General features: G+C 41.2%; 1 protein-coding gene across 1 annotated transcript in view; it reads right to left on the bottom strand.

Moving 5' to 3' along the window:
- Positions 1-8,943, bottom strand: part of LOC124027706 (mucin-20-like) — a gene marked incomplete at its 3' end in the record, with an annotated part of 40,533 nt that extends 31,590 nt beyond the window's left edge. Inside the window, exon 1 of the mRNA XM_046340076.1 lies at positions 7,834-8,943. Coding sequence (XP_046196032.1) covers positions 7,834-8,814 — 981 coding nt within the window. The remainder of the gene's footprint in view (positions 1-7,833) is intronic.
- Between the last annotated feature and the right edge of the window lie 3,915 nt (positions 8,944-12,858).

Genomic DNA, 12,858 nt, shown 5'->3' with positions numbered 1-12,858 from the left:
GGATTGAATATGGTGTTTGAGTGTGATCGGCCCAGTATTGGTTGCCTTTGTTGTTTGGTTTGTGTGCTGCGTTGGAGAGAGTATAATGGTTAGTTTCCAGGCCCTGCCTAGCCTGAACTCTTGTTCTACTTTCTGTTGGGACGTCAGTCTGAAGTGAGTAATCTGCTGTGTACCTCGGTGGGAGATTTGGGTAGGGTAGTGGAACGTGCTACCCGGAGCTATAGCCTTTTTCCCCTGATAGGTTTAGCGACGTGTTTCATTTTTTGGAATATGTTGGGCATGGTTAATGTTTGTTATTTTTGTGTGGTGTCTGTGGACTGAGCAGTTGTCTCGGGGGGCACATCCGTGGCTTGGTGGAATTTGCCAGCATGCTGGGGAGTTCTATTTCCTTGCCAGCGGGCTACAGTGCGTAAATTCCCACCGCAAATCTGCACGAAGACTAGGGTTGAGTTATTGTAGGTTTTGGGGAAGCTCCATATCTCATCTCTCTTCTGTGGTGCTCAGGGTGATTGTCAATTCTCGGGTTGTGTTCTGGTGTGCTCAGCAGAAGGGAAAAGCGATAAAAAAAAAAATTGTGTGATTATGGCGTCTTATGTAGATAAGTTCATTCGCTCTCCATCAGAGGAATTGTTAGATTTAGGTACTAAAGAACAGCTGTTGAAGGTCGCGGAACACTACAAGGTTGAGATTAGTGCTAAACGTCTAAAGAATTCTATTAGGTTGATATTGAAAGCCAATCTGATGGAGAGTGGTATTCTTGAAGTTACCACCGGGCCAGCCTCTGCTGAGGATTTGTTGTCTCCCCATAACGTTACAATGGCCATTCCATCGGTTAGTCCTAGTTGCCTTCTTTTGAACAGCAGAAAGAACTGCTTTTGTTACAGCTAGAGCATGATCGTGAGAAGCTAGAGCATGATCGTGAGAAGCTAGAGCATGATCGTGTGAAATATGAAAAGGAATTGGCATTTAAACAAGATATGGAGCGTGCTAAAATCAAGTTGCAACAAGAACGTATAGAGTTGGTTAGGGAAGGAAAGATCTCAGGGGAGAGTTTGTTTTGGGAAGGTGACCCAGATTTACCTAGGGTAGTTCCGCTTTTGGTCATGCCCCAGAGACATTTGATATTGTTGGGAACTTGCGGTTATTGCCTCGGTTTAATGAAAGGGACCCCGAGACATTCTTTTTCGTTGTTTGAGCGGGTTGCTGACGCTAGGAGTTGGCCTGATTCTGACCGCACTTTAATGTTGCAGTGTGTGCTGACTGGTAAAGCGCAGGAAGCATATTCAGCTCTTAGTGTACACGACAGTGCCAGTTATGATAAAGTTAAAACAGCTGTGTTACAGATTTATGAATTGGTCCCTGAGGCTTACCGTCAACGATTTAGAACTTTAAAAAGGGACGATAACCAGACTCATGTTGAGTTTGCGCGACAGTTATCTTTACAGTTTAATCGCTGGTGTTCCGCCTCTGCAGTTGTGACTTTCCAAGGGCTGTGTGATCTGATTATGTTAGAGCAATTTAAGGACACAATTCCTGATCGTATTGCCACTTATATTAATGAACAGAAAGTAAAGAATGTTGCTGAAGCTGCGGTTTTGGCGGACGAGTATGTGTTGACTCACAAAAGTGTCTTTGCAAAACCCCGTATTCGGAAAGAGTGGGGGCATTCGGATAGATTTGGGCTTCGCTCACCGAGATACTTTGGTTCTCGGGCAGAGTTCTATTCAACTAGGGTTGAACCTGACTCCCATGGTAAGGCTGACTTTGGGCAGGAGTGTCACTACTGTCAAGGTTCAGGTCATTGGAAAAACGAATGTCCACTTCTCAGGTCAAAGGGTGCTTACGCTAAATCTAAGCCTGCTGCGTTAGCTGCACCTGTTCCACATCAGTTCATTCTTGACTCATTTCCTCAGGCCCAGGAGAATGTGAAAGTCCATATTGATCCAGACTATTTACCTTTCATTACAGAAGGTTTTGTGTCTATGTTAGGAAGTAAAGACCTAGTGCCAGTGAAGATCCTGAGAGACACAGGTGCCTCTGAATCATTTGTGTTGGAGTCTGTGTTACCCTTTTCTGCTGAGACTGATTCGGGAATAGTGTTCTAATTAGGGAATAGGTTTGAACACTCTGTCAGTTCCATTGCATAAACTGATGTTGGATTGTGGGCTGGTGAAGGGTGAAGTTGTTGTGGGGGTGCGTCCTTCGTTGCCTATTGAGGGTATCGACGTTATCCTTGGGAATAACTTGGCAGGTGAGCGTGTATGGCCAGTCGTGTTTCCATCTCTAGTGGTTTCCACTAAGCCGTCATTTGTTGGGATTCCTGATGAGAGTGTACAGAGTTTCCCAGAGGTGTTCTCTGCGTGTGCAGTGACACGTTCTATGAGCCGTGGCGAACTAGTCACTGCGCCGACTAATGATAATAATACAAAGTATGTCACTGTCTTCCCTGTTATCCCGTTATCTGTAACCCGCTCAGATCTAATCAATGCTCAACGGGATGACCCCACGTTGGAAGAGTTGCGTGATCAAATTGTGCCTATAGAACAGTTGGGAGATGTCGCCCATGGCTATTTTCTCCAAGAGGATGTCCTGATGAGAAAGTGGGTGTCTCATGATAGTGTTTTTCTGGGGAGGCAATTAGTCAAGTTGTTGTACCAGTTAAGCTTCGTGAGTTGGTGTTGGAAACTTCTCACAGCGACGTTGCTGGACATATGGGGGTGAGGAAAACCTACAATCGCATATTAAGACATTTCTTTTGGCCTAGATTAAAGAGGGATGTTTCTGATTTTATCAAAACTTGTCACACATGTCAATTAACTGGTAAGCCTAATCAAGTTATTAAACCAGTACCATTGTTTCCTATTCCTGTACTCAGCCAACCTTTTGAGTATCTGATTATTGACTGTGTGGGTCCTCTGCCTCGTTCTAAAAGGGTAGCAGTTACCTGTTCACTGTGATGTGTCAGACCACTAGGTTTCCTGCTGCCTATCCTCTCCGATCTATCACGACTAAATCGGTGTTAAAAGCTTTGACTCAGTTTCTCTCATTGTTTGGAATCCCTAAGGTCATTCAGAGTGATCAAGGATCTAATTTTACCTCTAATCTGTTTGGTCAGGTTCTTCAACAGCTCCATATTAAACACAATGTGTCTAGCGCCTATCACGCGCAAAGTCAAGGAGCACTGGAACGTTTCCATCAAACACTTAAGTCTTTGTTGAGAGCTTATTGTACTGAGATGGATAAGGATTGGGAGGAGGGGTTGCCTTGGTTACTGTTAGCCGCTAGGGAAGTTTCACAGGAGAGCACAGGTTTCAGTCCAAATGACCTTGTGTTTGGACATAGGGTGCGTGGACTTTTATCTGTTCTCCAGGATGACTGGAAGTCTCCCGAGCCTCCTCAGTCCCTGTGTTCGTATGTGTGTGATTTCCGGCGACGGCTGTATGCCGCTGGTGAAATGGCTAAAGAGAAGTTATCATCTTCACAGGAGAGGATGAAGGGCATATTTGATCGCCGAACTGAGCCTCGTCACTTTAGTCCAGGTGACCAGGTTCTTGCTCTGCTGCCAATTGTTGGTTCTCCTTTTCAAGCCAAATTTCAAGGTCCATATACAGTGGTGCGCCAGTACACTGAGCAAAATTATCTAGTTGCCACTCCAGAACGGAGGAAAGCACACCAGCTGTGCCATGTAAATCTGTTAAAACCCTATTATGCACGTTCCTCTGAGACTGAACAGTGGGATTCTACAGAGGACGGTAAACCTGTTCTTTTGGCTGATACCGTTGTTTCCTTGGGTTCTTGTCGTGCTAGACCTGTGCATGAGGAGGAAGATGTTCCTGGTCCTGACGATTGTATATTGCAGGGTAGATTGAAAAATTCAGAAACACTGGATATTTTAGACAGTCTTCTCACTCACCTACCTGTTGATGAGCGGAAAGAGATGGTTGGTCTGTACTCGTATTCAGTTATGAGTTTCGGTCTGCGCAATGCACCTGCCACTTTTCAGCGACTTATGAACAGGGTTGTCGCCGGTCTGACCGGGTGCGCTGTTTATTTGGACGATGTAGTGATCTATGCAGATACTTGGGAAGAACATCTGTCCCGTATTCAAGCCTTGTTCGAACGTCTGGCTGCGGGTCGCCTCACAATCAATCTGGCAAAATGTGAGTTTGCTCAGGCGACCATTACATACCTTGGAAAAGTGGTTGGGCAGGGTGAAGTGCGTCCTGTTCGGGCTAAAGTGGTGGCTATTGATGCTTTTCCACCACCAACTACTAAAAAGGAACTGATACGTTTCTTGGGCATGATTGGTTATTACCGTAGTTTTTGTAATAACTTCTCTACTGTGGTCGCTCCCTTGACAGATATGCTGAAAGCTAAGGCTGTTTACGTTTGGTCTACTCGTTGTCAACACGCTTTTGAAGATTCAAAGAGGTTGCTTACCTCAACTCCAGTGCTGGCTGCTCCTCGCATGGATTTGTCATTTACCTTGCAGGTGGATGCTAGTCATGTGGGGGCAGGTGCAGTTTTGCTGCAAGCAGATGTGTCTGGGATTGAGAGGCCTGTTAGTTTCTTTTCTAAAAAGTTTAACGATTATCAGTTGAACTATTCGGTTATTGAAAAGGAAGCGCTAGCACTCATTTGGGCGCTACAACACTTCGAAGTGTATGTCGGGTCGGGGTAGTACCTATTGTGGTCTACACCGACCATAACCCCCTCATTTTTTTGAGGTCCATGATGTGTCCAAACCAGAGGATAATGCGATGGTGTTTATTTTTACAATCATTCCATCTCGATGTGAGGCACATCCGGGGACTGAAAACGTGATTGCTGATGCGCTCTCTCGTGCGCCCTGTTCCTAATGTTTACGTGACTGACCATTGTTTCGTATTGTCATGTTCTCTCTGTCCTGTCTGCTCCCTCCTGGTCTTGTTTTCTTTCCTCTTAAATGTTGCTTCCTGTGCGAAGGTTGCTGAGGTCTGGGGAGGAGGTTGGCTGGGGCAAATTGTAAGTGTGAACACGTAAACCCTCATCAATTTGGGGCACAGAGGCCTGTGTCAATTTGGGACGCAGAGGCCTGTGTCAATTTGGGACGCGGAGGCCTGTGTCAATTTGGGACGCGGAGGCCTGTGTCAATTTGGGACGCGGAGGCCTGTGTCAATTTGGGACGCGGAGGCCGATGTCAATTTGGAACGCGGGAGGCTGGTATGTTGTTCCGGGGTCCTTGTTGGTCCCCGGTTTTATGGGGGGGAATGTGACGACCCTCCCACTCTGTCTGCCGTATTCTGTCTTTGTTCTTGTTTCCTTATTAGGATGCCGGTGGGCGGAGTTGAGAGGGTCGTCAGCTACATGGGAAACACCTGGGCCAGGTGTCTCCCAGGATAAATAGACCTCTTCCACATTCATGGAGGAGACTCTCTCCATGCAGACACCCGTTGTAGATTGTGTTGTGGTTCTTGGTGGCCGTTTGTTTGTTTGCTTTGGCACCTTTCATCACCCTGCATTATCACATTCATGCATGCAAAACACTCACTTACACTACTGATTACTGATTACACACACCATTGTATATTATACTTAGTTACTTATTTAATAAATATAGATTTTGCTACTCCTTATCTCCACGTTGTCTCCCTTTGTTACGGGCTTTGAGCCGGTTCGTGACAATAGATACAGATACATTACATATATACATTACATAGATACATTACATAGATACAGATACATTACATATATACAGACACATTACATAGATACAGATACATTACATATATACATTACATAGATACAGATACATTACATATATAAATTACATAGATACAGATACATTACATAGATACAGATACATTACATAGATACAGATACATTACATATACACATTACATAGATACAGATACATTACATAGATACAGATACATTACATAGATACAGACACATTACATAGATACAGATACATTACATATATACATTACATAGATACAGATACATTACATAGATACAGATACGTTACATATACACATTACATAGATACAGATACATTACATATATACATTACATAGATACAGATACATTACATATACACATTACATAGATACAGATACATTACATAGATAGATACAGATACATTACATAGATACAGATACATTACATAGATACAGATACATTACATATATACATTACATAGATACAGATACATTACATAGATACAGATACATTACATAGATACATTACATAGATACAGACACATTACATATATACATTACATATATACATTACATAGATACAGATACATTACATATATACATTACATAGATACAGATACATTACATATACACATTACATAGATACAGATACATTACATATATACATTACATAGATACAGATACATTACATAGATACAGATACATTACATAGATACATTACATAGATACAGACACATTACATATATACATTACATAGATACAGATACAGATACATTACATAGATACAGATACATTACATAGATACAGACACATTACATAGATACATTACATAGATACAGACACATTACATATATACAGATACATTACATAGATATAGATACATTACATAGATACAAGATACATTACATATATACATTACATAGATACAGATACATTACATAGATACAGATACATTACATATATACATTACATAGATACAGATACATTATATAGATACAGATACATTACATATATACATTACATATATATAGATACATTACATAGATACAGATACATTACATAGATACAGATACATTACATAGATACAGATACATTACATAGATACAGATACATTACATAGATACAGATACATTATATAGATACAGATACATTACATATATACATTACATATATATAGATACATTACATAGATACAGACACTATTTACTTACCATTTAACATCTCTGCATTACTATTTACACCTCTCTGTATTACTATTTAACATCTCTGTATTACTATTTAACATCTCTGTATTACTATTTAACATCTCTGTATTACTATTTAACATCTCTGTATTACTATTTAACATCTCTGTATTACTATTTAACATCTCCTATTACTATTTAACATTTCTGTATTACTATTTAACATCTCTGTATTACTATTTAACATCTCTGTATTACTATTTAACATCTCTGTATTACTATTTAACATCTCTGTATTACTATTTAACATCTCTGTATTACCATTTAACATCTCTGTATTACCATTTAACATCTCTGTATTACTATTTAACATCTCTGTATTACTATTTAACATCTCTGTATTACTATTTAACATCTCTGTATTACCATTTAACATCTCTGTATTACCATTTAACATCTCTGTATTACTATTTAACATCTCTGTATTACTATTTAACATCTCTGTATTACTATTTAACATCTCTGTATTACTATTTAACATCTCTGTATTACTATTTAACATCTCTGTATTACTATTTAACATCTCTGTATTACCATTTAACATCTCTGTATTACTATTTAACATCTCTGTATTACTATTTAACATCTCTGTATTACTATTTAACATCTCTGTATTACTATTTAACATCTCTGTATTACTATTTAACATCTCTGTATTACCATTTAACATCTCTGTATTACTATTTAACATCTCTGTATTACTATTTAACATCTCTGTATTACTATTTAACATCTCTGTATTACCATTTAACATCTCTGTATTACCATTTAACAACTCTGTATTGACTGAAAAAAAGTGCATTCAAGTTATCAAAGTTATGTGACTCATGCGTTATAGAGATGTTCAAGAGTTCTATCATCAGATCTTGACTATACTGTATGTTATGTACCTTGAGGCAGGTCCTGAAGCGGTCTGCTGCTATAGGCACTAGTCCAGCTGTTTCTCTGTCAGGTACCAAGGAGGGCAGCAGGGCTGAGACAGGGTCTGATCCAGCTGTTTCTCTGTCAGGTACCAAGGAGGGTAGCAGGGCTGAGACAGGGTCTGGTCCAGCTGTTTCTCTGTCAGGTACCAAGGAGGTCAGCAGGGCTGAGACAGGGTCTGATCCAGCTGTTTCTCTGTCAGGTACCAAGGAGGGTAGCAGGGCTGAGACAGGGTCTGGTCCAGCTGTTTCTCTGTCAGGTACCAAGGAGGGCAGCAGGGCTGAGACAGGGTCTGATCCAGCTGTTTCTCTGTCAGGTACCAAGGAGGGTAGCAGGGCTGAGACAGGGTCTGATCCAGCTGTTTCTCTGTCAGGTACCAAGGAGGGCAGCAGGGCTGAGACAGGGTGTGATCCAGCTGTTTCTCTGTCAGGTACCAAGGAGGGTAGCAGGGCTGAGACAGGGTCTGATCCAGCTGTTTCTCTGTCAGGTACCAAGGAGGGTAGCAGGGCTGAGACAGGGTCTGGTCCAGCTGTTTCTCTGTCAGGTACCAAGGAGGGCAGCAGGGCTGAGACAGGGTCTGATCCAGCTGTTTCTCTGTCAGGTACCAAGGAGGGTAGCAGGGCTGAGACAGGGTCTGGTCCAGCTGTTTCTCTGTCAGGTACCAAGGAGGGCAGCAGGGCTGAGACAGGGTCTGGTCCAGCTGTTTCTCTGTCAGGTACCAAGGAGGGCAGCAGGTCTGAGACAGGGTCTGATCCAGCTGTTTCTCTGTCAGGTACCAAGGAGGGTAGCAGGTCTGAGACAGGGTCTGGTCCAGCTCTTTCTCTGTCAGGTACCAAGGAGGGTAGCAGGTCTGAGACAGGGTCTGGTCCAGCTGTTTCTCTGTCAGGTACCAAGGAGGGTAGCAGGTCTGAGACAGGGTCTGGTCCAGCTGTTTCTCTGTCAGGTACCATGGAGGGTAGCAGGTCTGAGACAGGGTCTGGTCCAGCTCTTTCTCTGTCAGGTACCAAGGAGGGTAGCAGGTCTGAGACAGGGTCTGGTCCAGCTGTTTCTCTGTCAGGTACCAAGGAGGGTAGCAGGTCTGAGACAGGGTCTGGTCCAGCTGTTTCTCTGTCAGGTACCAAGGAGGGTAGCAGGTCTGAGACAGGGTCTGGTCCAGCTCTTTCTCTGTCAGGTACCAAGGAGGGTAGCAGGTCTGAGACAGGGCGTTCTGAGACCTGAGGTGTCTAGAGCGCAGACATAAGGTCCCTGTTCAAACAACATGAAAAATACAGGTCAACTGTAAGAAAAGTTTAATGATTGACAGGTTGTTACAACATACGGTGTAATAACATCCAAGAAGATAACAAACACACATTCAAAAGGCAGAAAGAGGCTTGAGTTCAGAAAGCCAGAGAAACTGTAACCTTACCTGTCTCTGACCTCTACAGTGTGTGCTGGTGTGATCCTAAAGTCCTCTCAGTTAAAGTTAATCATTGTCTATCTATTTAGGGTCTCTGAGGAAGGGAACACTGAAAAGTGTGTGGTGAGTGACAGGTAAGGTTAATCATCGTTTCTCTTTAGGCTTTCACTGAAGAGTACTCAAGCCTCTTTCACACCACATCTACTCTACCCTTCCATGGGTTAATGTGTGTTTGTTAATGGTACAATCTTGTACTGTTATTACAGATAGAGAAGGGCCGTATGTTTCCTGTAACCTGTGGAACCTGAGCTCAATCAAATTAAACTTTTCTTAGGATCACACCACCACACACTGTTGACCTCTATTTTTCAGAGACCTGATTGATTTGAACTTTAGGGACCTGTATGTCCAGCTCTAGCTTTCTGAACTCAAGCCTCTTTCTGCCTTTTGAATGTTTGTCTTCTTGGAGAACGCAACCTGTCAATCATTAAACTTTTCTTACAGTTGACCTGCATGTTGTTTGACCCTCCTTGGTACCTGACAGAGAAGAGCTGGACCAGACCCTGTCTCAGACCTGCTACCCTCCTTGGTACCTGACAGAGAAACAGCTGGACAGACCCTGTCTCAGACCTGCTACCCCTCCTTGGTGCCTGACAGAGAAACAGCTGGACCAGACCCTGTCTCAGACCTGCTACCCTCCTTGGTACCTGACAGAGAAGAGCTGGACCAGACCTGTCTCAGACCTGCTACCCTCCTTGGTACCTGACAGAGAAACAGCTGGACCAGACCCTGTCTCAGACCTGCTACCCTCCTTGGTACCTGACAGAGAAACAGCTGGACCAGACCCTGCTCCAGACCTGCTACCCTCCTTGGTACCTGACAGAGAAAGAGCTGGACCAGACCCTGTCTCAGACCTGCTACCCTCCTTGGTACCTGACAGAGAAACAGCTGGATCAGACCCTGTCTCAGACCTGCTGCCCTCCTTGGTACCTGACAGAGAAACAGCTGGACCAGACCTGTCTCAGCCCTGCTGCCCTCCTTGAGGTACCTGACAGAGAAACAGCTGGACCAGACCCTGTCTCAGCCCTGCTACCCTCCCTTGGTACCTGACAGAGAAACAGCTGGATCCAGACCCTGTCTCAGCCTGCTGCCCTCCTTGGTACCTGACAGAGAAGCAGCTGGACCAGACCCTGTCTCAGCCCTGCTACCCTCCTTGGTACCTGACAGAGAAACAGCTGGATCAGACCCTGTCTCAGCCCTGCTACCCTCCTTGGTACCTGACAGAGAAACAGCTGGATCACCCTGTCTCAGCCTGCTGCCCTCCTTGGTACCTGACAGAGAAACAGCTGGATCAGACCCTGTCTCAGCCCTGCTACCCTCCTTGGTACCTGACAGAGAAACAGCTGGATCAGACCCTGTCTCAGCCCTGCTGCCCTCCTTGAAGTACCTGACAGAGAAACAGCTGGACCAGACCCTGTCTCAGCCCCTACCCTCCTTGGTACCTGACAGAGAAACAGCTGGATCAGACCTGTCTCAGCCCTGCTGCCCTCCTTGGTACCTGACAAACAGCTGGACCAGACCCTGTCTCAGCCCTGCTACCCTCCTTGGTACCTGACAGAGAAACAGCTGGATCAGACCTGTCTCAGCCCTGCCCCTCCTTGGTACCTGACAGAGAAACAGCTGGACTAGTGCCTATAGCAGCAGACCGCTTCAGGACCTGCCTCAAGGTACATAACATACAGTATAGTCAAAGATCTGATGATAAAACTCTTGAACATCTCTATAACGCATGAGTCACACATAACTTTGATAACTTGAATGCACTTTTTTCAGTCAATACAGAGTTGTTAAATGGTAATACAGAGATGTTAAATGGTAATACAGAGATGTTAAATAGTAATACAGAGATGTTAAATAAATGAGATGTTAAATAGTAATACAGAGATGTTAAATGGTAATACAGAGATGTTAAATAGTAATACAGAGATGTTAAATAGTAATACAGAGATGTTAAATAGTAATACAGAGATGTTAAATAGTAATACAGAGATGTTAAATAGTAATACAGAGATGTTAAATGGTAATACAGAGATGTTAAATAGTAATACAGAGTTGTTAAATAGTAATACAGAGATGTTAAATAGTAATACAGAGATGTTAAATAGTAAATAGAGATGTTAAATAGTAATACAGAGATGTTAAATAGTAATACAGAGATGTTAAATGGTAATACAGAGATGTTAAATGGTAATACAGAGATGTTAAATAGTAATACAGAGATGTTAAATAGTAATACAGAGATGTTAAATGGTAATACAGAGATGTTAAATGGTAATACAGAGTTGTTAAATGGTAATACAGAGATGTTAAATGGTAATACAGAGATGTTAAATAGTAATACAGAGATGTTAAATGGTAATACAGAGATGTTAAATAGTAATACAGAGATGTTAAATAGTAATACAGAAATGTTAAATAGTAATAGGAGATGTTAAATAGTAATACAGAGATGTTAAATAGTAATACAGAGATGTTAAATAGTAATACAGAGATGTTAAATAGTAATACAGAGATGTTAAATGGTAATACAGAGATGTTAAATAGTAATACAAGAGGTCTGTAAATAGTAATGCAAGATGTTAAATGTAATGTATATATGTGTCTGTATCTATATAATGTATCTATATATATGTATATGTATATCTATGTAATGTATCTGTATCCCATATAATGTATCTGTATCTATATATATGTGTATCTATATCTATGTAATGTATCTGTATCTATATATCTGTCTATATCTATGTAATGTATCTGTATATGTAATGTGTCTGCTATCTATGTAATCATTAATCTATGTAATGTGTCTGTATCATGTATATCTGTATCTTATGTATCTGTATCTATGTAATCTGTATCTGTATGTAATGACTAGCTCTGTATCTATGTAATGTGTCTGTATCTGTATCTATGTAATGTATATATGTAACTGTATCTATGTAATCTATCTATGTAATGTATCTGTATCTATGTAATGTATCTGTATCATGATGTATATGTGTATCTGTATCTATGTAATGTGTATATATATGTATCTGTATCTATGTAATGTATCTGCTATGCTATGTATCTGTATCTGTATCTATGTAATGTATATATGTAATGTGTCTGTATCTATGTAATGTATCTCATGTAATGTATCTGTATACTATGTAATGCATCTGTATCTATGTAATGTATATATGTAATGTATCTGTATCTATGTATATATGTGTATATGTAATGTATGCTGTATCTATGTAATGTATATATGTAATGTATCTGTATCTATGTAATGTATATATGTAATGTATATATGTAATGTGTCTGTATCTATGTAATGTATCATGTAATCTGTAATCTATGTATCTATATATGTAATGTATCATGTATCTATGTAATGTATATATGTATGATCGTATCTATAATATATGTAATGTATCTGTATACTATGTAATGTGTCTGTATCTATCGTATGTAATGTATCTGTATCATGTATCATGTAATGTATCTGTATCTATGTAATGTATATATGTAATGTATCTGTATCTATGTA

Source organism: Oncorhynchus gorbuscha, unplaced genomic scaffold (assembly GCF_021184085.1).
Source record: "Oncorhynchus gorbuscha isolate QuinsamMale2020 ecotype Even-year unplaced genomic scaffold, OgorEven_v1.0 Un_scaffold_3501, whole genome shotgun sequence".
NCBI classification, from domain to species: Eukaryota; Metazoa; Chordata; class Actinopteri; order Salmoniformes; family Salmonidae; genus Oncorhynchus; species Oncorhynchus gorbuscha.
This window is presented reverse-complemented; position numbering and strand designations above follow the sequence as displayed.